At 47.8% G+C, this 27,171-nt stretch overlaps 2 protein-coding genes across 6 annotated transcripts in view; both read left to right on the top strand.

Annotated features, from left to right (window-relative positions):
* Positions 1-1,514: 1,514 nt before the first annotated feature.
* Positions 1,515-27,171, top strand: part of LOC140898214 (uncharacterized) — a 30,793-nt gene continuing 5,136 nt past the window's right edge. The window contains exons 1-4 of one of the 2 annotated variants that reach the window (XM_073311730.2): positions 1,515-1,602; positions 2,164-2,290; positions 3,284-3,400; positions 3,646-5,269. In XM_073311730.2, coding sequence (XP_073167831.1) covers positions 1,579-1,602; positions 2,164-2,290; positions 3,284-3,400; positions 3,646-5,267 — 1,890 coding nt within the window. In that variant the 5' untranslated portion in view covers positions 1,515-1,578 and the 3' untranslated portion in view covers positions 5,268-5,269. Of the gene's footprint in view, positions 1,603-2,163; positions 2,291-3,283; positions 3,401-3,645; positions 18,937-27,171 lie in introns of those variants that run through there. The other variant, XM_073311736.2, reaches the window with a different exon arrangement.
* LOC140898230 (uncharacterized) overlaps positions 17,081-27,171 on the top strand; it is a 72,391-nt gene continuing 62,300 nt past the window's right edge. For 3 of the 4 annotated variants that reach the window (XR_013634619.1, XR_013634616.1, XM_078848814.1), the window contains exon 1: positions 22,046-22,134. The gene's annotated coding sequence lies outside the window, so the exon portion shown is untranslated. Of the gene's footprint in view, positions 22,135-27,171 lie in introns of all 4 variants that reach the window. The other variant, XR_013634615.1, reaches the window with a different exon arrangement.

Genomic DNA, 27,171 nt, shown 5'->3' with positions numbered 1-27,171 from the left:
GTCTCCATTCACAGATCAGTATGTCATATCAGACAGGGAAGAGCTGCCTTATCTAGACATTGGGATGCACTGGGCCTTTAAGAACACAGCCCTGGGAAGCAATTCCCTGGGATGGAGGGAAAAAAAAACATTTGGTTCCCCACCACCACCCCATTTTTGCAATCACTACAAATAGTTCACCCCATATGGGGGAACTTTCCTCTTCTCTGCCCCTCCCTGTCCTCCTTTGCCACACTGTCTGGCCATGCCTGTACCCGATTTTGAACTGTGGCTCTTACCCTCTGTCATTTACTTTGCTACTTGGCCCCTCTTCTTCCCCTGTCTCCAGCTGTTTGACCCTCCCGTGAAGTCCCTCCCCTCTGATTTGCCTCCTTTCCTCCTTTAACTCCTGTGAACAGCAGGGAGCAGATTGTAACCCCCCGAAAGGGCAGAGCCAGGCAGCGCTTTCAGCAGACGTTACTGAGCAGGCGCAGTTGGGATGATCCTGCTGAATAATAGGCAAATTGTGTCCAAAAGTAGATTAGAATGTTACGCTAGTCTCTCCTTCTTAAAGCTTGCTCTGCACCCAACTCAGGTAGGGACTTTCCCCGGTGGCTACAATTAGGGCAGCCCCGGTGCTGGGGAATGGCAGGAAAGTGACTCTGCACAAAGGGCCTTTTCAGGGGCCTGCAGCTGGTGAGTTTGTACTAGAGGGTGACGGGCTCCCCAGGTGTCTTTGAGCAGGTGTGTCTACTAGGGAGAAAATGCCCACCTAAGTTGGACAGTAACCAGTATTCTCCAGGCAGAAAGAGAGAAGAAGAGAGAGAGAGAAGACAGAACAGTAGAGTGGAGAGATTGAAAGGGGAAGAGAGAGCAATAAATGGGAACGAGGTTTCCACACCCCAACTGTGCCAAGCTCCATTCACTGTAGCACCCCGGGAAGATTGACTTTCCTAGATAAATTCATAGAGGATAGGTCCATCAGTGGCTATTAGCCAGGATGGGCAGGGATGCTGTCCATAGCCTGTTTGCCAGAAGCTGGGAATGGGCAACAGGGGATGGATCACTGGATGATTACCTATTCTGTTCATTCCCTCTGGGGTACCTGGCACTGGCCACTGTCTGAAGACAGGATACTGGCCTAGATGGACTTTCGGTCTGACCCAGTGTGGACATTCCTATGTTCTTATAAAGAAGGTGAAGAGCAGAAAGAGGAAAAGCCAGTTCCTGCCTCTGCCTAATCCCCATGCTGCTGGGGGAATGTGCTGACCTTGGGACAATATCAGGAGGACCCCCCAAAGCAGCTCCATTGATTCTGCTCTTTTCTAGCATTTGGCTCAGACTCTGTTACTGGGATGTTTTAAAAGTGTTTCAAGGATTTTGTTCCAGTGGGAGGAACCAGGTTTACATTGTAATAAAGTGACTGAGCATTTTCACAGTCTCTCTCTGAAGGGAAAGAGCCTGGGGGAATTGGGGTGTGAAATAGACTGAAACTCCTTCTGAAACCTCCCCAGTCGTCTTCTCACCCTGACAGGCTGCAGAATAACAACCACGTTTTGCCCCAGATTATCCCATGTTCCTGAGGGACAGGGAAGGGAAATGGCTGTGTTGGATCCAGCTCAGGTAAGGGATTCTGGGGAGAGCTAGTGGGGAGGGTTGTTGTTGAGGGGGAGGGGAAGGACATACATAGGGTGAAGCAGGGAGGGGGACAGGTATAATAAACCTGCTGGGACATGCCCAGCCTAGGGCTTTGTGTGTGTGTATGTGTGTGAATATTCCTCCATATCTGAAAGAGGAAACAACCCCCTTGAACAGGGCTGGAAAAACAAACCAGAGTGCTGGAGCCTGAACCCACTAGGCAGAGACTGTGGTGAAATACAAAAGGAAGGTGTTGGGATTCCTGTCCCTGTTCCCGTGTGGAGCTCTGCTTCCCATATCAGCCTGTGCCTAGTAGGAATGTGGTAAATGAGAAGACCCTGTCGTCCTCCGTCTGCTGGGAGGGACAAGGAGCTCTCACCTTCTCTCTGTTCCTTAGAGCCTCCTGGCCACTCTGAGCAGGGTGGGGGTGGGATTCTGCTCCTCTGTCCCTCCCAGAGCTGTCATGTCTTTGTGCTTCTTCCCCCATGAATAGTGGGATTGTGGCTGGGGCAGCAGGCACTGAGTGGGGAGCACCTGTTGTTTCAGATGTCGGTGACCTTCGAGGATGTGGCTGTGTACTTCACGGAGGGGCAGGGGGCTCTGCTGGACCCCGGTCAGAGAGCCCTCTATAGGGACATCATGCAGGAGAATTATGAGATGGTGACCTCAATGGGTAAGGATTCCTGTCCCCTCAGCTATTTGAAGCCATGGGGCCTGCATTTCTGAATCTGGTCAGGCTCTTCCCTGGTTAGAGGGGAATGGGTCACATAGTCCAGGGGCTCTCAACCTTTCCAGACTACTGATTTCTAATGTATACCCCAAGTTTCACCTCGCTTAAAAACTACTTGCTTACAAAATCAGACATAAACATAAAAAATTGTTATAGCACACTATTACTGAAAGTTGCTTACTTTCTCATTTTTACCATATACTTATAAAATAAGTCAATCGGAATATAAATATTGTACTTATATTTCAGTGTGTAGCATATAGAGCAGTATAAACAAGTCATTGTCTGTATGAAATTTTAGTTTTTACTGACTTTGCTAGTGCTTTTTATGTAGCCTCTTGTAAAACTAGGCAAATATCTAGATGAGTTGATGTACTCCTGGGAGATCTCCGCATACCTCCAACATGTACCCCTGGTTGAGAACCACTGGGATTGTCCACAGCTCCAGTGTGAAAGAGCTGTTAGTCTCCAAACCTTCTTCAGTGGGATAGGGGAGTCATGAACCTAATGGACTTTCTAATTTATGCCCATCACTCCAGCTTTCCTGGGGGCAGAAGCAATGTATTATCCTATCTGCATTAATTCTCACTCGCACACAGGATCTCTGTTCACCTCCCTTCATGGGATTAGCTCCATCTCTGGGGAGGGCTCTGGATGTTTAGACATAGACAGGGGTTTAACACCAGAGCTGTGTGTGCCTCAGCAAGTCCCCCAGAGCCCACAGATCCTGAAAATTCCTAGTGAGAGTGTGACAACTCCCTCCACCCCCAAACATCTGCCACTCCCAAGGGGGCTCTGTGACCACATTCCCATCTGTTCAGATCCCACAACCCCCATCACAGTACGAGGCCAGGTTAGAATCAGGGTATGTTCTTTGTGACAAATAGTTTTTGAATCCTCAATGCACCATGATCTTGCCTGATTTCACCCCCTCAGCAGGACTCCCCATTCCCAAACCTGACCTGATTGCCCGGCTGGAAAGAGGGGAAGAGCCATGGGTCCCGGATCTCCAGGCTTCTGAGGAAAGGAAGATCCCAAGAGGCACCCACACAGGTGAGCAGTCAGTGACACTGACACAGAAACCATCTGGTGAACCTATCCTCTTAGCTGTCAGGAGTTTTCTCCCCGACTTCACTTCCCTGTGAGTGTTTGAATGGGATGTGGAGGTAGAATCCAATTTCTCACTCTCCCCAATGGTTATTGGGCTACTGTGTTTTCCCTGTTTCCCTCTTTTTTTTTTTTTTTTCCCCTTTCTCCCCAGCACAGAATGACTCTCTTCTGGATTCTCTCTCTCCCAGCAGGTGATAGGACTATGAGTGAGAACAGGGAGGAGAATCCACAACAGAAAAGTAAAGCACTGCTGAAATCACAGGGGATGCTTTTGAGAAGAGCTAAAGGGAATTCTTCTCAATGCTTGGAAAATGTCAAAACCTGGGGAAATCAACATAAATCAAAGACGAAGCTGGGAAACCACCTAAGGAAGAAAGTAGGTGAATCCATTCAGTATGGGGTAGGATGTAACGATTTCAAGGAAACCATAGCCCAGCCAAAAACCCATGTGGAAGAGAGAACCTACAAGTGCTTAGACTGTGGGAAAAGTTTCAGTCGGAACTATTCCCTTCTACTACATCAGAGAATCCATTCAGGAGAGAAACCCTATAAATGCTTGCATTGTGGGAAAAGTTTCAGTCGGAACTATACCCTTATTCTACATCAGAGAACCAGTATGGGAGAAAGAACTCCTAATCACATTGATGGTGGGAAATGTGTCAATCAGAATTCAAACCTTATTACTCATCAGAAAATCCACACAGAGGAGAGACCCCATAAGTGCTTTGAGTGTGGAAAATGTTTCACTGAGAAGTCAACCCTTGTTAAACATCAAAGACTCCACACAGGAGAGAGAGCTCATAAATGCTTGCACTGTGGGAAAAGTTTCAGTCGGAACTATACCCTTATTATACATCAGAGAATCCATACGGGAGAAAAACCCCATAAATGCTTGCACTGTGGGAAAAGTTTCAGGCGGAACTACACCCTTATTCTACATCAGAGAATCCATACGGGAGAGAAACCCTATAAATGCTTGCACTGTGGGAAAAATTACAAGCAGAAATCAAGCCTTTTTTCACATCAGAAAATCCACACAGGAGAAAAACCCCATAAATGTCTGGACTGTGGGAAAAGCTTCATTCACAGCTCACAGCTTATTAGACATGAGAGACTACACACGGGAGAGAGACCTTATAAATGCCTTGAATGTGGGAAAAACTTCAGTCGGAACCATACCCTTATTCTACATCAAAGAATCCATACAAGAGAGAGACCCCATAAGTGCCTCTACTGTGGGAAGTGTTTCAGTCGGAATTCAAACCTTGTTACTCATCAAAGAATCCACACGGGCGAGAGACCCCATAAATGCGTTGTGTGTGGGAAATGTTTCAAAGACAAGTCAAACCTTATTACACATCAGAGAATCCATACTGGGGGGAGACCCCATGCATGCTTGGACTGTGGGAAAAGCTACAGTCGGCGGTCACACCTTACTAAACATCAGAGAATCCACACAGGAGCGTGCCCCCATAAATGCTTGAGCTGTGGGAAAACTTTCAATCAGAACTCAAACCTTGTAACACATCAGAGAATCCATATGGGAGAGAAACCCTATAAATGCTTGGACTGCGGGAAAGGCTTCAGTCAGAGCTCACACCTCACTATGCATCAGAGAATCCATACAGGGTATAAACCCTATAAATGTTCCGACTGTGAGAAAACCTTCATTCAGAGATCACATCTTCTTAGACATCAGAAAGTCCACATGGGAAAGAGACATCATAAATGCCCAGACTGTGGAAAAAGGGTTAGGAAGAACTCACACCTTATCATGCACCAGAGAATCCATGTGGGAGAGACGTCTTGAATGTGGGTGATGTTTCAGTTGGGCACATATCATATCAGGCATCAGCAAATCTACACAGGGAAGAGTTCTTTTAAATGTCCTTAGCATGGCGAATGCTGCAATTAGGAAGCTAAAGCCATATTGGACCTCAGAGACGCCTCCATACAGGACAGAAATGCTGTTTGTGCTCTGACTAGGGCTGGTCACGGTAGTATATACATCTCCATTTCCTAATTCCCATACACAGCAGTGGCATTTGGCTCCCAAGTACCTAGCTGCCCATCTCTGGGGGGAGGTTCCAGCAGCAGCTGACCCTGAGGTGATCAGGGACCCTCTGGCTTTGCCTGCTCTAAGCAAACCCCAGGCAGAGGAGGAGAAGTCCTGATCAGCCCCTCCGCCCTGCTGCAGCCTTCGGTACTGAACTGATGGGCCTTCTTGCCTCTTGCTAATCTGCTGGGGGAAGGGAGAGAGAAACTCCTCCAGAAGCTCCCGCTGGGGTTTTCCCCCCCTCCTCCCTTCCCATCCAAGATGGGGTTCCCTTTCCACTGATATTAGAGAAGTATACTTAGGCCAGGCCCCACCTTCACGCCACACACTTGTCCCCATCCTGCATCTTCCACCAGTCCCTGGGCTTGGCTCAGCCTCCACGCTTATCTGGAACTGTTTCCTGCAGGATAAGTGTCCCAGGGTGCTGGGGATCAGATGTCAAGTGATCAGGAGGGGGTTTTGCCAGGAGTCTGGGGGATTTAATATTTTGGGCTGGTGGAGAAGAGAATCAAATGGACCTCAGTGCTCAGATGATCAAGATATTGGTCATCATGGAATGAGAAGAGAGGGAGAGTTCAGGGTTAGGGAGGTTCTACCCTCTATCATTCACCTCCTCTGCCCCTTTTCCCTGCCGCCTTTACATTCAGAAGGCAACACTGAGAGGGACTAATTTCCACAGGGCCTTTTTTGGGAGGCCTAGAAATTCAACCTCACCAGGAGGCTAAGTTTTTCTAGCCTAAGAAAGTGGTCAGGAGTAGCAACCAGAATGATCATGGCTTGTTTTGTAAAGGACTTGGAGGTCTACTGATGAAAAGTTCTATCCAAGCACTACATATAATTTTTTATTTATTTTGGGCCAAGCAAAATGAGACCCGACACTCAACTCCATGGCTTTTTTTGCACGTAATGCAATGACTTTGAATGCTGCAACTGATTAATTCAGCCATTTCAAACACCTGTGCAATGCATGGGGAAAGATAGGCACCTGAGGATAGGAGCCACAAAAGTCAGTACCCTAGGTGGGAAGTCACCTAAGCTGGCCAGTGGGACATGCCAATGAGAGTTCTATCCTAAATCAGTCCCTCTGACAGTTATGTACCAAAGTCTGGGCTGCTGGGAATTGCCAATTTCTGCTTGGGATGGAGGCTGGGAACCCTGTTCCTGGACTCAGGCAACTTATGCTGCAAGCAATTGGTTTATCACCAGGACCCTCAACCCAAGCAGGCGAGGGTGGAGAGGTCAGAGCAATCGCTGGAGTCATGCAGTCCTGGCGGCAGGACGGGAATTGCACTCACTGCAGTAACTCTTTGTTGTTGTGGGTGGAATCCACATTCCTTGCAAGATCTCAGAGCCCAGGCTGTAGATGGGAGAGGTTAGTATCTTCCCAAGGGACCCTCCCACTTCGAAGACCCCGGCCTGCCCAGGACATCGGTCAAGATTCCTTCCCCACTCTGAACTCTAGGGTACAGATGTAGAGACCTGCATGAAAGACCCCCGAAGCTTATTCTTACCAGCTTAAGTTAAAAACTTCCTCAAAATACAAACTTTGCTTTGTCCTTGAACCCTATGATGCCACCACCACCAAACGTGTTAAACAAAGAACAGGGAAAGAGCCCACTTGGAGACGTCTTCCCCCCACAAGCCCTACATCCCCTTTCCTGGGGAAGGCTTGATAAAAATCCTCACCAATTTGCATAGGTGAACATAGACCCAAACCCTTGGATCTTAAGAACAATGAAAAAGCAATCAGGTTCTTAAAATAAGTTGTGCTGAATGGAATGTATATTCCTGTTTTTTTTGTAACTTAAGGTTTTGCCTAGAGGGATTCTCTATGTTTTGAATCTGATTACCCTGTAAGGTATTTACCATCCTGATTTTACAGAGGTGATTCTTTTACTTTTTCTTCTATTAAAATTCTTCTTTTATCAGCCATTTAAACAAAACAGAATCTAACGCATATCTAACTAGATTGCTTATTAGCCCTTTACAGGAGTTCTGACCTGCATTCCTGCTCTGGTCCCGGCAAAAGCATCACACAGACAGAGCCTTTGTTTCCCCCCACCTCCAGCTTTGAAAGTATCTTGTCTCCTCATTGGTCTTTTTGGTCAGGTGCCAGCGAGGTTATCTTAGCTTCTTAACGCTTTACAGGTGAAAGGTTTTGCCTCTGGCCAGGAGGGATTTTATAGTTCTGTATACAGAAAGGTGGTTACCCTTCCCTTTATATTTATGACACGCCCCCCAAATCACAGGGTGAAACACTGGCTGTGATTTCTTCCTAGAGCTCTAGGAGAAAACAGTTAATAAGACACATGCACCTCTAAATATACTATTAACTGTATAAAGACTAACAATATTTTTCACATCTCAAGGACGATTTTAACCAGTTGATTCTGGGAAACTTTCACAGGAGAGTGCATCAGCCACTTTGTTAGAAGCTCCTGAGATGTGTTGCATGTCAAAATCAAAATTTTGGAGAGCTAAACTCCACCGAGTTTTTTGTTGTTTCCCGTGGTGGTATGAAGCCACTTTAGCACAGCATGGTTGGTTTGCAGGTGGAAACGCTGTCCCCAAACATATGGGCGTAGCTTTTCCAGGGCGTAGACAATGGCGTAACATTCTTTTTCACTGACTCACCAGTTGCTTTCCCTCTCAGACAGCTTCTTGATGAGAAACACTACATGGTGGAATTGTTGATCCGGTCCTTCCTGCATTAAAACTGCTCCCACACCATGCTCGGATGCATCTGTGGTTACTAGGAACGGTTTGTGAAAGTCTGGGGCCCTTAGTACAGGGTCAGACATGAGTGTCACTTTAAGCTGGTTAAAGCTTCTGACACTCTTCGGTCCACTGAACGGCATTTGGCTGTTTCTTTTCGGTTAGGTCTGTCAGTGGGGTGGCGATTTAGCTGTATTGCAGTACAAATCGCCTGTAATAACCGGCCAAGCCTAAGAAGGATTGGACCTGTTTCTTTGACTTTGGGACAGGCCACTTTTGGATAGCATCCACTTTGGCCTGTAGGGGGTTGATAGTTCCTTGACCCATCTGGTGTCCAAGGTAAGTCACTCTGTTTAGGCCTATTTGACACTTCTTAGCCTTAACAGTTAGTCCTGCCTCCCTTATGTGCTCGAAGACTTTTTGTAGATGTTCCAGGTGTTCTGCCCAGGAATCCGAAAATATGGCCACATCATGAAGGTAGGCGACTGCATATTCTCCTAATCCCGCTAGGAGACCATCTACAAGTCTTTGGAAGGTGGCAGGTGCATTCCGCAGCCTGAAAGGGAGTACATTAAATTCATACAGCCCGACGTGTGGTGAAGGCTGACCTTTCCTTGGCAGATTCATCTAGCGGTACCTGCCAGTACCCCTTGGTTAAATCCAAGGTAGAGATGAACTGGGCCCATCCCAGTTTCTTCAATAGTTCATCTGTGCGTGGCATTGGATAATTGTCTGGGCAAGTTACAGCATTTAGCTTACAGTAGTCCACAGAAAAACTTATCTCCGCATCTGGTTTGGGAACTAGAACCACTTGAGATGCCCATGCACTGCCAGAGGGGCAGATTACACCCATCTGTATCTCCCGTTCTATAGCAGTTTTAGCTTGAGGAGACACCTGGTAAGGTTGGACTTTAATTGGGTGAGCATTACCTGTGTCAATGGAGTGGTATGCCCGTTCAGTCAGTCCTGGGGTGGCTGAGAATGTCGGTGCATAGCTAGTGCACAGCTCCTTGATCTGCTGTCGCTGCATATGTCCAAGAGTCATGGAGAGGTTCACCTCTTCTACGCCACCATCACTTTTCCCTTTGTAGTAGACACCTTCAGGCCACTCAGCGTCATCTCCTCCCTGGGCTGTAAACTGACAAACCTTTAAATCTCTAGAATAAAAGGGCTTTAGAGAATTAATGTGGTACACCTTAGGCTTTCGGTTGGAGGTAGGGAATGCTATGAGATAATTAACAGCTCCCAGGTGCTCCTGGACCATGAATGGCCCTTCCCACGATGCTTCCTTTTTATGGGCCTGGAGCACCTTTAAGATCATGACCTGGTCCCCTACTTTGAAGGAACGCTCTCTGGCATGTTTATCATACCAGGCTTTTTGCTCTTTTTGAGCATACTGTAGGTTTTCTTTAGCAAGGGCTAAAGAGGTTCGGAGGGTGTTTTGTAGGTTAGTTACAAAGTCCAGAATATTAGTTTCTGGAGAAGGTGTAAATCCCTCCCATTGCTGCTTCACCAACTGTAATGGCCCCTTAACCTCCTGGCCATATACAAGTTCAAATGGTGAAAACCCTAAACTGGGATGTGGTACAGCTGTGTATGCAAAGAACAACTGCTACAACACGAGGTCCCAATCATTGGAGTGTTCATTGACGAATTTTCCTATCATGGCCCCCAGAGTTCCATTAAACTTCTCCACCATGCCATTTGTTTGATGGTGGTAAGGAGTGGCAACCAACTGATTCACCCCATGAGCTTCCCAAAGGCTTTCCATAGTTCCTGCCAAGAAATTAGTTCCTGCATCTGTGCGGATGTCAGAGGGCCAACCTGCCCTGGCAAAAATGTCTGCTACTGCCTGGCAGACACTTTTAGCCCTAGTGTTGTTTAGAGCTGCTGCTTCCGGCCATTGGGTGGCAAAATCCATGAAAGTCAGTATGTACTGTTTTCCTCTGGGTGTCTTTTTCAGAAAAGGACCCAGAATATCCACAGCTACTTGCTGAAATGGAACCTCGATGATGGGGAGTGGCTGGACAGGGGCTTTGACCTGGTCTTGGGGTTTTCCTACTCTTTTGGCACACCACACAAGACAATAGGTAGAAACATCCTTGCCCATTCCCTCCCAGTGGAACGACTTTCCCAAATGGTCTTTGTTTCTGTTCACCCTAGCATGGCCACTAGGATGGTCGTGGGCTAAGCTTAATAGCTTTACCCGGTACTTAGTTCCAACTATCAACTGTCTCTGAGGATGCCAGTCTTCCTGGTGTCCATCAGAAAGAGTTTCCATGTATAAGAGGCTATGGGTTGTTCCGTACCGCTGTCCAAGCTCTTTGGAGGTTTTCATCTGCTTCCTGTTCGGTCTGGAACTGTTCCGTTGAGACTGGAGACATCAGTTCCTCATTGGATTGTGGATCTGGGCTTGGTCCCTCTGGAAGTGATGCAGGTGATGGGGCTGTTTCCATTGACTGTGAGCCGCTTTCTGCTGGTGCACTATGTTGGGGTTCAGGCTCCAGCTGAGCCTCTTGTGTAGGGTTATCTGCTGCTGCCAGTGCAGGTTCGGTGGGGCCCGCTGGTTTTGGGGTTGCAAGTACTGGATTCAGTGCTGGCAATGGTTCTGGTGCTGGTTGTTCCGCTGGTTCCGGTTCTGAGACTGGCTCTGTCTGGGTCTCTGTGACTGGATCCACTATTGCTGTTGCAGATATTGGCATGGGATCTGGTTCCATTACCTCGGACCGGGTCCTGGTAGAAGTTTCCAGAACAGAGCTAGGCATGACAGATTGCTTAGCCTGGCTGTGGGTGACCATTCCCACCCTCTTGGCTAGCTTCACATGATTGGCCAAGTCTTCCCCCAACAGCGTGGGGATGGGATAATCATCATAGACTGCAAAAGTCCACGTTCCTGACCAGCCCTTGTACTGGACAGGCAACTTGGCTGGAGGCAAGTCAAAAGAGTTTGACTTGAAGGGTTGAATCGTCACTTGGGCCTCTGGGTTGATTAAGTTGGGGTCCACTAAGGAAGCATGGATAGCCAACACCTGTGCTCCAAGCGGTGACCTTCTTCCCGCCCACACTCACAGCTTCCCTCTGCTCTGAGGGTATCTGGAAGGTATCTGGGCCTGAGGACCTCTGGTGTAATTTCGGTGGAATAAACTGTAATCTGTTGGGGTTCTTGGGGCAGTTGGCCTTTACATGCCCCAGCTCGTTACATTTAAAACATCATCCAGCTGACAGGTCACTGGGGTGAGGTGGGTTGCTGGAGAACGATGTGGCAGGACAATAAGGTGTCTGGAGTGTTCTTTGGGGTGTAGTTGGGGCCTTGGGCTGCCCCTGGTAGTAGGGTGTGGTCTGAGGGTGTCCCTTCTGGTATCCGCTGCAACTGTGACCAGGGTTGTTCCTCTCTCCTCCCTCCACCCGTTTTGTTCCATTTTGCCCCTCCTCTCTGGCGGTCTGGGACTGCTTGTATTGATCAGCATAAGAAGCAAGACTTCCTTAGAAGAATTAGAAGGGGAAGCAAAAGTGGATGGGAATCTGGGAGGCAGTGACCATGAGTTGGTTGAGTTCAGGATCCTGACACAGGGAAGAAAGGTAAGTAGCAGGATACGGACCCTGGACTTCAGGAAAGCAGACTTCGACTCCCTCAGGGAACGGATGGGTAGGATCCCCTGGGGGACTAACATGAAGGGGAAAGGAGTCCAGGAGAGCTGGCTGTATTTCAAGGAATCCCTGTTGAGGTTACAGGGACAAACCATCCCGATGTGTCGAAAGAATAGTAAATATGGCAGGCGACCAGCTTGGCTTAACGGTGAAATCCTAGCGGATCTTAAACATAAAAAAGAAGCTTACCAGAAGTGGAAGGTTGGACATATGACCAGGGAAGAGTATAAAAATATTGCTCGGGCACGTGGGAATGAAATTAGGAGGGCCAAATCGCACCTGGAGCTGCAGCTAGCGAGAGATGTTAAGAGTAACAAGAAGGGTTTCTTCAGGTTTGTTGGCAACAAGAAGAAAGCCAAGGAAAGTGTGGGCCCCTTAATGAATGAGGGAGGCAACCTAGTGACAGAGGATGTGGAAAAAGCTAATGTATTCAATGCTTTTTTTGCCTCTGTCTTCACGAGCAAGGTCAGCTCCCAGACTGCTGCGCTGGGCATCACAACATGGGGAGTAGATGGCCAGCCCTCTGTGGAGAAAGAGGTAGTTAGGGACTATTTAGAAAAGCTGGATGTGCACAAGTCCATGGGGCCGGACGAGTTGCATCCGAGAGTGCTAAAGGAACTGGCGGCTGTGATTGCAGAGCCATTGGCCATTATCTTTGAAAACTCGTGGTGAACGGGGGAAGTCCCGGATGACTGGAAAAAGGCTAATGTAGTGCCAATCTTTAAAAAAGGGAAGAAGGAGGATCCTGGGAACTACAGGCCAGTCAGCCTCACTTCAGTCCCCGGAAAAATCATGGAGCAGGTCCTCAAAGAATCAATCCTGAAGCACTTACATGAGAGGGAAGTGATCAGAAACAGTCAGCATGGATTCACCAAGGGAAGGTCATGCCTGACTAATCTAATCGCCTTCTATGATGAGATTACTGGTTCTGTGGATGAAGGGAAAGCAGTGGATGTATTGTTGCTTGACTTTAGCAAAGCTTTTGACACGGTCTCCCACAGTATTCTTGTCAGCAAGTTAAAGAAGTACGGGCTGGATGAATGCACTCTAAGGTGGGTAGAAATTTGGCTAGATTGTCGGGCTCAACGGGTAGTGATCAATGGCTCCATGTCTAGTTGGCAGCTGGTGTCAAGTGGAGTGCCCCAGGGGTCGATCCTGGGGCCAGTTTTGTTCAATATCTTCATAAATGATCTGGAGGATGGTGTGGATTGCACTCTCAGCAAATTTGCGGATGATACTAAACTGGAAGGAGTGGTAGATACGCTGGAGGGCAGGGATAGGATACAGAGGGACCTAGACAAATTGGAGGATTGGGCCAAAAGAAATCTGATGAGGTTCAATAAGGATAAGTGCAGGGTCCTGCACTTAGGACGGAAGAACCCAATGCACAGCTACAGACTAGGGACCGAATGGCTAGGCAGCAGTTCTGCGGAAAAGGACCTAGGGGTGACAGTGGACGAGAAGCTGGATATGAGTCAGCAGTGTGCCCTTGTTGCCAAGAAGGCCAGTGGCATTTTGGGATGTATAAGTAGGGGCATAGCGAGCAGATCGAGGGACGTGATCGTCCCCCTCTATTCGACATTGGTGAGGCCTCATCTGTAGTACTGTGTCCAGTTTTGGGCCCCACACTACAAGAAGGATGTGGATAAATTGGAAAGAGTCCAGCAAAGGTCAACAAAAATGATTAGGGGTCTGGAACACATGAGTTATGAGGAGAGGCTGAGGGAGCTGGGATTGTTTAGCCTGCAGAAGAGAAGAATGAGGGGGGATTTGATAGCTGCTTTCAACTACCTGAGAGGTGGTTCCAGAGAGAATGGTTCTAGACTATTCTCAGTGGTGGAAGAGGACAGGACAAGGAGTAATGGTCTCAAGTTGCAGTGGGGGAGGTTTAGGTTGGATATTAGGAAAAACTTTTTCACTAGGAGGGTGGTGAAACACTGGAATGCGTTACCTAGGGAGGTGGTAGAATCTTCTTCCTTAGAGGTTTTTAAGGTCAGGCTTGACAAAGCCCTGGCTGGGATGATTTAATTGGGGATTGGTCCTGCTTTTGAGCAGGGGTTTGGACTAGATGACCTCCTGAGGTCCCTTCCAACCCTGATATTCTATGATTCCTGCTGAGTCCATTTTCTTATCCCATAAACACTGTTTTATTTCCTCCTTGGACATATTCAGGAATTGCTCCTGAGCCATCAAATCACAGATTCCTTCAAAGCTAGTTACACCCTTTCCTTTGACCAATTTATCTAACAGATCCTTTATCTGGTTTAGATAAGCCACATTACTTAGTCCAGGTCCTCTCTTAAGGGCTCTAAATTTTACTCTGTAAGTTTCAGGTGTAACTTGAAATTGCTTTGAAACCAAATCCTTAAATTTAGTATAGTTAGAAGCCTCATCAATAGGCATCTTATTGAATATGTCCAGAGCTCTTCCAGTCAAGTTTGCAACCAATGTGGTCATCTTGTGAGCTTCAGGAATTTTATAGAGCGTGCACAGTCTCTTAAAGGTGAGAAAATATTCAGCAATATCACTGTTATTCATCATACTGTGGACATAGTCGCTCCCATTTGTGGATTGTTGGATAAGGATTGTTAGGGTTATCCGGTATATTCTGCTGAGCCTTTGCTTTCTCCATCTCCAGTGCATGCTTCCTCTCTTTTTCCTTTGCCTTCATTTCTCTCCTGTGGGCAGCCTCTTTGGCTTTTTCTGCTTTGGGTTCTGTCATGTTAGCCTCTCTGTTTTTAACTAACTTTATACCTGAGAATTAAAAAAAAAAAACCTGGCTTGTAGAATTTTTGTGCTGTAATGTGATAGCTATGTTCTTTGATAGCTATTCTCAGCCTACAGAAAAATCCTTTGTCTCCAAGCAAATATGATTCCCAGGTGGCAACTACAATTACATTGTGAGGGAAACATTGCTGAATCCATTTAAGAAGTGCTTCTTTTATGTTGTATCTTTCTAGTTTCCTCCATATTTAAGAGCCTCCTCCCCTCCCCCCCAATTTGGGAGAATGGTGTCTCCCAGGTGTTAAAATCATCTAGCCTTTAATTGGCAGATACACCCCCTTATCCTGCATTGTTTGGGGCTTAGTCCCCATATGGGGCTGCTTTGTGTGTGATTGTCTGCCTCCTTCCTGAAGCAGAATGCATAATTGCTAAACCACTCCATCCCATATAACAACCCTACTGCATTAACCCCTCACATTCCCACCACTGCATTCACACCAAGGGATCCCAAATGCTCTGTGACAGACTGACAATGTTCTGAACAAACCTTATAGAATTAAGATAAACTTTACTGAAATAAATCCGACCTTACTGAATTAGGTTTAATCCCTTTGGGTCCATTGTGTTAAAAATGCAATTGTGTATGTGTTTATTGTGGCATTATACATCTCTTTTTCCAGTATGAGGGAGATGTGAATGTAATTCCTTCACTTATCAGCCCTTTGAAACCGCTGCCTGGAGAGTGTCGCATAAACTAATTCAAATGGGATTTTCCAGACAAAGAAAAGACTTTGGGATAAATTACCAAGGTTTAGACCGACTCAGGGCCTTCTTCTTGACCCAGCAAATGGACAGGACCCCTGGTCCATGGAAAGCTTAAATCCTTAGGGAAGGGTTGAAAGGGCACTGACCTACAGAGGCTCCATAAGACTGGGTACTGGTTCTGAGCAGAAGCTGTGATGAACCTGAAGCTACAAGGAAACTTCTTGAGTGGAAGGACTAATCTCTGGCCAGAGTCCATGTTAGAGTGGGGATGATCTCTGATAAGCTTATTAGCATGCCTGTAGGTTCTTTTATTGGTTTTAATATGTTTTCTCTGTAATGCATTTTACCTTAAGAATAAAATAGGCTTGCTTAGAAAGAGCTGTGTGATAACAGTGACTGCCCACAGTTAAAAGATAATTGTCTCTGAAGAGAAAGCAAGCAGGCCTGCTGGGGCTGCCTGTCTCTGCTGGGACCAACACAGTAAAGGTAGGGAACTAGACCATCTAGAAATGCCATGATCAGGAGGGAGAGAGATGCGGGTCTCCCCCCAAAAGAGGCAACAGTCTGGGTGCCAGAAGCTTGAGAGTTGAGGAGATGCCTGACATGCACCTCATGGTAGGAAGTAACCCAGGGAATGTAGTAGAAGTTGGTGCTTATTCCCTTAATGGGAAATCCCCTGGCTTCATAGCATCCTGGGTTGGAACCCAGTGGAGCAAGGTGGGCCTGCCTTGCCCCCCCCCCCACTTGCTTGTTTGCCTGCAAGCCCATCCAGGAGGCTCAGGGGCCATAACCTGTTTGGTTGCTTTGCCCCACCTGGGAGCTACAAACTGACTGTTTGTCCTGCCCTACCGGAGGGTGAGAAACCCCAGTTGCTGTTGCTTGCCCCAACCAGGAGGCTCAGGGGCCATAGACTGCTTGTTCACTCGCCCTGCCTGGGGGGCTACAGACTGACTGTTCTGCTCTGCCCTGCCCTGCCCTTCCCAGAGGGTCAGAAACCCCCATTGTCGCTGACTGCCACAGCCAGGAGGCTTGCAGGCGACAGACTGCTTGTTCTGCCCTAACTGGGGGCCATGGCTGGATTATTTGCTCGACCCTGCCAGGAGTTCTGAGGCCACCTTGTTACAATTATTTGATCCCACAGGGAGTCCAGATAATTGTGTGATGGGGTGTACCAATCCCACACTGGGCCAATAGGGGCAGCCCCACTCAACAAACGGCCCCCCATCACAGATCGCCTAAAATTTTCCTAACTTTTTATCTTAGACTGATCCTGCAAAGACTTATGTATCTGTATAACATCATGTCCTGTACTCCAAGAGTACTATTCACAACGTACAACATGAAGCATAAGTGTAAATATTTGTAGGATCAGGACCTAATTATGTGATTTAATATCCCTTCTGATTTTGGCCCATTTTCTGACATCGGATATTAACATAATATCTTCTCAGATTTTTCCAAGTTTCCTCTCTAATTATCAATTTGAAAAAAAATTACTTTCAATGCTTTCCCCTTTAATTCTTGGACACCTATGTCAAATCCCCTATAATAGAGGGAATATTTGAATGTAAGATACTGTGAAGAAAAGGAGACCCTGGGGAGCATGGATGGAGAATATGAGTGCAAGAGAAGATTAGATGGGAAACTGGGAGAGACAAGACAGTGATAAGGGAGAGATACAATGGCAGTTACCCTACCCAATGGGATAGAAGAGGATGAGGGGGCTGCTCCACTCGGCACCTAGTGGGGAAATTGGCACCCTGACAGCAGGATTGTCTGGCTGTGTAGACTCCCTCCTCAGGCCCTACGCTACCAGCACTCCCAGCTACCTTCAAGACACCACTGACTTCCTGAGGAAACTACAATCTGTCGGTGATCTTCCTGATAACACCATCCTGGCCACTATGGATGTAGAAGCCCTCTACACCAACATTCCACACAAAGATGGACTACAAGCCATCAAGAACACTATCCCCGATAATGTCACAGCTAACCTGGTGGCTGAACTTTGTGACTTTGTCCTTACCCATAACTATTTTACATTTGGGGACAATGTATACCTTCAAATCAGCGGCACTGCTTTGGGTACCCGCATGACCCCACAGTATGCCAACATTTTTATGGCTGACTTAGAACAACGCTTCCTCAGCTCTCATCCCCTAAAACCCCTACTCTACTTGCACTATATTGATGACATCTTCATCATCTGGACCCATGGAAAAGAAGCTCTTGAGGAATTCCACCATGATTTCAACAATTTCCATCCCACCATCAACCTCAGCCTGGTCCAGTCCACACAAGAGATCCACTTCCTGGACACTACAGTGCTAGTAAATGATGGTCACATAAACACCACCCTATACCGGAAACCTACTGACTGCTATTCCTACCTACATGCCTCCAGCTTTCACCCTGACCACACCACACGATCCATTGTCTACAGCCAAGCTCTACGATACAACCGCATTTGCTCCAACCCCTCAGACAGAGACAAACACCTACAAGATCTCTATCAAGCATTCTTACAACTACACTACCCACCTGCAGAAGTGAAGAAACAGATTGATAGAGCCAGAAGAGTTCCCAGAAGTCATCTACTACAGGACAGGCCTAACAAAGAAAATAACAGAACGCCACTAGCCGTCACCTTCAGCCCCCAACTAAAACCTCTCCAACGCATTATCAAGGATCTACAACCTATCCTGAAGGATGACCCAACACTCTCACAAATCTTGGGAGACAGGCCAGTCCTTGCCTGCAGACAGCCCCCCAACCTGAAGCGAATACTCACCAGCAACCACATACCGCACAACAGAACCACTAACCCAGGAACCTATCCTTGCAACAAAGCCCGTTGCCAACTGTGCCCACATATCTATTCAGGGGACACCATCACAGAGCCTAATAACATCAGCCGCACTATCAGAGGCTCATTCACCTGCACATCTACCAATGTGATCTATGCCATCATGTGCCAGCAATGCCCCTCTGCCATGTACATTGGTCAAACTGGACAGTCTCTATGTAAAAGAATAAATGGACAGAAATCAGATGTCAAGAATTATAACATTCATAAACCAGTCGGAGAACACTTCAATCTCGCTGGTCACACGATTACAGACGTGAAAGTTGCGATATTACAACAGAAAAACTTCAAATCCAGACTCCTGCGAGAGACTGCTGAATTGGAATTCATTTGCAAATTGGATACAATTAACTTAGGTTACCTTGCATAATGACTTAGCCACTCCCAGTCTCTATTCAAGCCGATTTCCCTTTGTTTTCCTAACCCCCCCCTTCCTCAGACGTTTTTGTTAAACCCTGGATTTGAGCTGGAAGTGTCCTACCTTGATTATCATACACATTGTAAGGAGAGTGATCACTTTAGATAAGCTATTACCAGCAGGAGAGTGGGGTGGGGGGAGAGAGTACCTTTTGTAGTGATAAACACCCATTTTTTTCATGATTTGTGTGTATAAAAACAAACATCTTCTGTATTTTCCACAGTATGCATCTGATGAAGTGAGCTGTAGCTCACGAAAGCTTATGCTCAAATAAATTGGTTAGTTGCTGAGGTGCCACAAGTACTCCTTTTCTTTTTGCAAACGCACACTGTGGGAGGTGGACAGATACACATACTCTGCTCCTTATTTATCATGTGAAAAAACTTTTTTAAGACCAACTCAGGGTTCAGGGGTCTGATGCCTGACTGTTTGGGGTTGGCAGTACGGGAAACTTTGTATATTTTAACAACTTATAGAAGGAAGAAGTGTATGCTGAAGTACCCAAGGATATCAGGATCCAGAAGATCCTCACATAATGATCCCCAGGGAATGTGCATTTGCTACTTCTGTGAAAGACCAGGGCATACTAGCCAAGAAAGGAGGAGACCACAGTCCCAGGCATTCAAAACCAAAGGGGCATCAGGAATAGTTGGCCCATCAACAGAAGGCCAAGCAGATGCAAGATTCCTAGGCCTGTCCTTGGTGGAAAATCAGTCTGCCTACAGTACTGAAAGGGAGTGCCAGCATATCTAGCAACTTCTGTGAATGAGCCTTTGGAGACTAACTGCTGAAGTACTTAGAGCAGGGAAGAAAACCAGTGTTGGTTTGATACTGGTTCAGAAGTCACCACCATTACTGAGTCGCCTTTTTCAAAATGGTTTGTACATCTAACAGCAGCTAATGGAATGGCAATCCCAGTGGGGGGATGCCTTGAAGTAGACATAGAATACATGGGTCAGATGCTGCCAGGAAAAAGCATCTTCATACTGAAAGACGAAGTCTCTGAAGGACGTAATCTGGGATATGGAGTCCCCAGGATGGTAGGGATGTACATCATTAGTGAGCTGAAGGAGCTACTCTTGCCAGGAGAAGGAACTAGGAGGATGAAGTATCCTAGGCACTCCAGCTGAAGACAGGTTCTAGGTAATCCATATTTCTGGGTTGTGACAGCCTTCAGGGATGGGGTGTTGGTGGTGTAGTGGTTAGCAGAGCTGCCATCTAAGCAGTAGGCATGGATTCAATTCCCAGCCACCACAGTGTCGTCTTCAGCTCTTTCCCATCTTGTATTACAACATTTGTAGTGTTGCAAAGCAGAGAGGAGAAGAGCTATTCAGCACCACCCCTGCTTTGTGGTGCAATGGAAAGGGTGTTGGACTTTTAAGAATAGTTTAGTGAGGAGGGCCAGTCATTCAAAAATTGTAGGTTCAGATCCCACCAGCATTTCTTTAGTGGCTACTCTGGTAGATTTTATGGAATAGGCAACCACTTGAATGTGGCCAAATGGGCCAAACACAAGGGAAGAAAGGCAGAGCTTGCAAACAGTACATGGCTCCCTCCACTTTCAGAGCGATGGGCTCAGCTCTTTTCCTGCTTCAGTGTGTAGCTGAAATATATTTTGGGGAGCCCAGCAGAGCGCGTGGGATCCTGTTATGATGGAGAGCATCTTGAGAGGGCAGGGCTCAGCCAAAGACACAGCTGGAACCCTGACCCCTCAGGTATAAAATACCCCAACACTTCCCCTTCCCTTCTGGCACCACCAAAATCCAGCTGCAGGTTGAACTGGCTGTGGGATTTCCCCTTCACATCCTGTTACCCCTCTGTTCCACCCCAGAGCCAGCTGCATCTCAGCAGTGGCAAGCGAGCCCAAGGCAGCAGTGCTGTGCGGCTGGTCCCCAGCTGCCCCACCCCAGAGGCGGCTGCATTTCACTGTGAGCCTGTGACCCTGCTACCATACACCAGAGGTGCCAAATTGGGTCTCTGAGCCCGTGGGCCATGCCCTGGGATCCCGCCAGCCACCTTGAACCTGGGTCCTATGCGTGTACGGCCCAGCAAGCTTGCTGCTGCCAGGGTAAATAACCCCAGGTGACTGATCCCTGGCTGGTGCTCTCAGCACTGTAGACAAGAACCGCTTGGCTCCAGCATCAGCAGATTCCTCCCTTGCACTGAGTTGGGAACTGCAGTAAGAGCCACAGAGCCATGCCTGCAGCAGGGAGCCGGGCAGGTGCATCTGTGTAGCTAGGGATGTGGGGAGGTGTCCCTCAGGTTCTGCAGGTGCACCCACCGTGGAGCTCCAAGAGAGCCACTTCTTCGCCACCACCGAGAATGTGATCGTGGCCTGCATGAACTACTGGCTGGAGGCGCTGGGCCTCCTGTCTCTGCCCCAGGCTGCCCTGGGGAATGCTGGCCTGTGGGACCAGCGCCTAGTGCTGTGCTGTCTGTGGGAGAAAGTGGCCACATTTGGTGGGGACCCAGCCCATTTGACACTCTTCAGCCAGAGTGCTGGGGCTGCGTCAGTCGGCTTCCATCTCCTCTTGCTGGGGAGCCGCTCCCCTCTTTGCCCATGCCGTTCTGCAGCGTGGTGTCCCCGCCTGTTCCTGGGCCTGGTTTAGCCCAGAAGCCACCCAGGAGGTAGGCTGGGTGTTGGGCTGTGACCTAGGCTGTAGGGTGACCAGACAGCAAATTTAAAAATTCAGGACAGGGGGTGGGGGGTAATAGGAGCCTATATAAGAAAAAGACCCCAAAATTGGGACTGTCCCTATAAAATCAGGACATCTGGTCACTCTACTAGGCTGTGCCGATCTCAATGACACTGCCCACGTGGGCAGCCTGTGAGGGAAGGAGCCATGAGACTTTGGGAAACACAGTGTGTCCATGCCAACTGTAGAAAGGGATTTCCTGCCCTATGTGCCACCGAGACTCTTGGAGTCTATACCCCTCCTGGCTGGCGTCACAGCCAACGAAGGCTCCTACATGGTCATCAGTGCCCTTAGCTTCACTGGGATGAACGCCACCATCTCCCTGCTTTGCCTCCAGAAGGCAGCCTGCGACTTCAGCTCTGTGAAAAAGAACATGGAGGGGTGGCCATTTTGGAAGAGGGAAAAACTGGGTTGTTTGGCTCTTGATCCTTCCTTGCTCATGGGAAGCCTCAATGAGACCTGGCTGGAGACTGTGGGTAGTTGGGTATGTCCTTGTCCCTCTCTGCTGCTACCTACTGGAGTGAAGGACACCTGGTTGGGGCATCCTCCTGTCTGCCCCCTTGTGGCTGGAATTCATTCCATTCCCCCCACTATGCTGACCCATTATTGCATTTCCCCTCAGGAATCCCACAGGGGCAGGAGGCAGTGGGAAGCAGTGGGCTCTTTACAATGCCATGGAGAAGATTGTTTTCCATATCGGAATGGAACTGCTCCAGGTGGAGGGGACATCGCCCACCCAGCTCTGTGGTTTCTTGACACCATTGGTCCCAGAGTACCAGCGGCTCAAGGGTGAGTGGCACGATTCGGGGCACAGTCTGGAGCAGTGAGGGGCTGTCATCCTGTAACCCTGAGTGCCTGAGCCAGCCAGTCCCCCGAGCCTGGCAACGGATTGGAACCAGTGCTCCCTAGAGGGAAAAGAACCCCATAATATGCTCCCATCTGCCAGTTCCCTCTTTCCATAGAGATGGGGGATATTCTGGCCTCCAGGCAAAACCTGGGGATAATTCTCCCATCCCTGGGCCTCTGGAATTCACATGCCATGGGCCACCTCTTGACTCTAGGCCTGGCTTTTTGGTGGTTGGAAAGTAACCCCCCATGCCTCTCTTTTAGCCCAGCCCAAAGGAACCTCCAGTAGGGGAGACAGAACGTGAGGAGGACAGAACGTGAGCTCTGTGGAGAAACACAAGATCTGCAGCAGGAAAAGCCCAGACCCCCCTCTGCCATCTCAGCTATGGGAGTTAGTCCCTTATTCTCATGGGTATTTGGGTGCCGAATGGGAGTTTGCTGCCTAAATATCTTTGAGGATCTTGGCCTAACTCTTCGAGCTTGGCATCGGTAGCATTTTTGTTGTAGTAATGCTGGCTGGCTACTAGATGCAGACAAGATCTGGCACACTCATCCCTCTTCCTAGTATCCCTACAGTGATACATTTATGTGCAATATATAAATATGCCCCAACTGTCACGGTGGAGGGGGAGTGGTCCCCTGGTCAACAGAGGAGACAAAGGAGGGATGCGATCGCATTTTCATATCCCTGCTTGCCAGTGCATCAAGTTAATAGCCGAAGTTAGCTGTCTCAAAGCCCAGCTTTGTCAGTGCAATAAATTTGTTAGTGCACTGGTAAAGCAGCAATGAGCAGCACTGTTGTAGTCTAACGGTATTAGCTCACAACACTATGAGATAATTTTCTTTTTTGCAAGTGAGTCTCATTACAGGTTTTATTCTAAACAAATCCAAGCATAACTTAAGAACAGCCATACTGGGTCAGCCCAGCGGTCCAGCTAGCCCAGTATCCTGTCTTACGACAGTGGCTGGTGCCAGATGTTTCAGAAGGAATAGACAGAAGAGGGCAATTATTACATGATCCATCCCCCGTTGTCTAGTCCCACGATCTGGCAGTCAGAGGTTTAGGGGCACCCAGAGCATGGGGTTGTGTCCCTGACCAGCTTGGCAAATAGCCATTGATGGACCGATTCTCCATTAACTTATCTAGTTATTTTTTTAACCCAGTTATACTTCTGGCCTTCACGACCTCCCCTGGCAATGAGTTCCACAGGTTGACTGTGTGTTGTGTGAAGAAATACTTCCTTTTGTTTGTTTTAAACCTGCTGCCTCTTAATTTCACTGGATGATTCCTGGATCTTGTGTTATGTAAAGGAGTAAATAATTCCTTATTCACTTTCCCCACACTGTTTATGATTTTATAGATGGCTCTCATATCCCTCCTCAGTTGTCTCTTTCTAAGCTGAACAGTCCCAGTCTTTTTCAATGTCTCTTCTTATGGAAGCTGTTCGATACCTCTAATCATTTTTGTTGCCCTTCTCTGTACCTTTTCCGGTTCTCATATATCTTTTTGGAGATGGGGTGACCAGAACTGCACCCAGTATTCAAGCTGTGAGCTCACCAGGGATTTATGGAGTTATTATATTTTTTGTCTTATCTATCCCTTTCCTAATGATTCTTAAAATTCTTCTGTTAGCTTTTTAAAACTGCTACTGCACATTGAGTGAATGTTTTCAGAAAATGCTCCACAATGATTCTAAGACCTCTTTCTTGACAGGTAACAGCTAATTTAGACCCTCTTATGTTAGCTATATAGTTGGGAATATGTTTCAATGTTTATTATTTTTAGATTAATTTTTTCCACTGTATATTGTTGAACCATACCTCCTTTTAAAACATTCCTATTATTAAAACTATCCGACTACAAAACAAGCCCCCTAAAACACCTGTTAGTTGCGTCTCACTATCCAACACGTGGCCACTCACTCCCAGGTTAGGGTAGACCTTTTTCACCATTCACCAGTTTTCATGTGTTCTCATCCCTGCAGTCGCATGGTGAATGTGACAAAGATCATGAGTGTGGAACACAGGGAAAGCCTCAACTGTGCAGCTTTGGGTGCTTGGAGGAGATGCAAATATAGAGATCCTCGGAGGTACATGCAAATTTCACCTGCCACCTCTTCCCCCTGTACCCTCATGGGGGAGCTAGAGAACAGTGCATGAAAAGTAGCCCAGTGGCAGGTAGGAAGGTGGTTTCCACCTGCCATTTCACCTCCAGAGGGTAGTTTAGCTGCTTGTCCCACAGGCCGACTCAGTCATTTTTGCTATAGGCAACATCCCTGCTACTTGCCCCTTTGCTTCTCTGGGAGAAATGGGAAGAAGTGGATGTATTTACAAGGAGCAGCCTCACTGTAGCCTGCACAGGACCTAAGCAGATGGCAGCCATTATAACTCAGGGCAACTTGTATCTTCACTAGCATCAAGAATAATAGGACTGTGGCCATTCTGAGTGAGGGCATAGTTTCTTCAGTGAACAATGGGAGGTGGTGGCCATCTTTGCTAGGGGCAGCCTCATTTCTACCAGTAAGGACTGTAGGCAAACAGCAGGAATCATAATTCAAGACAGGTTGTGGCTTTAGTTCCACTGAGAACAATGGGAGATGGTGGCCTTTAGTCAGGGCAACATGTGCCTTCATCCTATGTGGAAGGATGTGAGATGGCAGCCATCTTAACTGAGGGCAAAGTGTGGCTTCAGCCTTCCTCCTGTTAAGGAAAAGTTAGCACATATGACTCCATTTTGGTTTGGGGCCTACCATTGTTTAAATGCCAGCACATCATACACCAGGAGGAGCAACCCTTGGATACTGACTCCCTGTGAAAATCCTCCTCCTTGTCTCCAGCCTTCCTTGACTCCCAGTATCTGGTTTTTGTCAGTCTCTAACTCCCTGTCTTTTGGCCTTGACGTGAGGCCTCCCATCCTGATAATAAAGGTTACTGATGCATGGCTTTAGGACCATGCTGTGTAATTAACATACTGGTATAGCACGAGGAATGCACCAAGCAGGGATAGGTGGTAGATAAGACAAGGGTTTGTTTATTGGCTAAGGTTTCCGATGCACGAGGGCAACATGCTTTGCTAAAAAGTATATAACCTTTGTATAATCTGTATTCAGGGTCCCCTCCTGGCTAGCAGGGGGGCACCACGCTCGAGCGTAATAAACTTAGTGTCTTTTGGGAACTCTGCAGTTGTGGACTTTGTTTATGTTTCTCAGCCTAGATTTGAACTATGCGTGTCCTATCAGGTATAATTCGCAGCATTTGTGTGCGTGTCCTACCAGGTGTAATTCGTAACAGTTTTGGAGACCACGAAGGGACTCTAGGCTCGCCCCAACAAGCGAGACTACACTCCTTCTCTCGGACAGCTCCAGCCGGCACAGGGTGAGTTCACCTTTGAGAACTCCGAGGAGGGAGGAGTGTGAGCTGTCACTTAGGTGATAAGGTGGCACATTTGGTGTCCTTTTGGTAGCCCATTATGGGTTCTGGGCAGAGTGTAAGTAAGGGGACCCCTTTGGCTGAAATTCTCGAGAATTGGGGGAATATTTCTGGTACCCATGAGTTAGGTTAAAAAAAAAAAAAAGAAAAAGCTGTAATCTTGTGCAAGGTTGAGTGGTGTTAGCTGCTGCCTTGGAGGCTCCTTCGGGAAACCAGCATTGGCAAGGGCGCGGAGAGATGAGGGGAAGGGGGCGTGGACGGGGGACAGGAGAAGGGGGAGGTAGGGATAAAATGAGGGACAGAAATTGTAATTATTGTAAGCAACCAGGGCACTGGAGGAGGGAGTGTCCCCTGCTTCCCCGAGGGGCTCCTTGGAAGAGCCAGGTAGAGACTAATCCTTCTTTTCCCCCTAACGCCCCCCAGAACCTTGTTAACCCCCAGTGACTAGAGGCGGAGGTTTTGGGGACTTTGGGAGAGTTGGAATGGGACTTGGGATTACAGTCACAAATTTATTTGAAAGGTGGAGAACACCTTGTGCCTTTTCTAGTAGATACTGGGGACACCCTCTCCACTTTAACTTTTGTTCCGGGCTCTCTGTCCAATACCAAGGTTTGGGTGTAGGGTATAGAAGGTAATCCCTGCCCGGCTCCTTTATCCTACCCTGTCCCTATCGAGCTTGGTTCTTTAAAGCTATCACATAGGTTTGTTGTAATGCCAGAGGGCGCCGCGAACCTTCTCGGGTGGGATGTGCTGGGCAAATTGGGGGCACACATATATTGCGCCCCCGAGGGGCTCCGCATGTCCGTCCCGGACTCGGCGGTTGCTTCTCTTATGGCATCGGTTACCCCTATTCCTGGTGTGCCCTCTGAATTGTCCAGTGTTCCCCACACTTTGTGGAGCACAAATCCTACTGATGTGGGTCTTCTTAAATCAGCGGTTCCAGTGAGTCTGAAAACAAGGGGCGGACTGCCTCCGTCCGTAAAACAATACCCCTTGCCAAAGGAGGCGAAAGAAGGCATCTCACTTCTTATTGACAGCTATTTGACTCAGGGGGTTTTAGTCCCCTGCAGTTCGCCCTGTAATACTCCCATTCTTCCAATAAGGAAGCCTAAACCGGGACCAGACGGGCATCCAGTCTATTGATTTGTTCAGGATCTACGGGCTATAAATGGTTATGTTCTAGCCCCCCATCCAGTTGTCCCTGATCCGAGCACTATTCTAACACTGATTCCTCAGTCAGCCACTTGCTTCACTGTTATAGATTTGTGTGCGTGTCCTACCAGGTGTAATTCATAGCATTTGTGTGCGTGTCCTATCAGGTGTAATTCGCAGTATTTGTGTGTGTGTCCTATCAGGTGTAATTCGTAGCATTTGTCTTCGTGTCCTACAAGGTATAATTCGCAACAGTTGTGTGCGTGTCCTACCAGGTGTAATTCATAACAGTGGCCAGCACTAACAACTCAAACACCTTTTGACTGGCCACCGGATGGTTCCTTTGCTGGGGAAAAATTAACAGTGCTTAGGAAAAGGCTGGAAAATAAAGCTCCAGCC

Source organism: Lepidochelys kempii, chromosome 14 (genome assembly GCF_965140285.1).
Source record: "Lepidochelys kempii isolate rLepKem1 chromosome 14, rLepKem1.hap1, whole genome shotgun sequence".
Taxonomy (NCBI): Eukaryota; Metazoa; Chordata; order Testudines; family Cheloniidae; genus Lepidochelys; species Lepidochelys kempii.
This window is presented reverse-complemented; position numbering and strand designations above follow the sequence as displayed.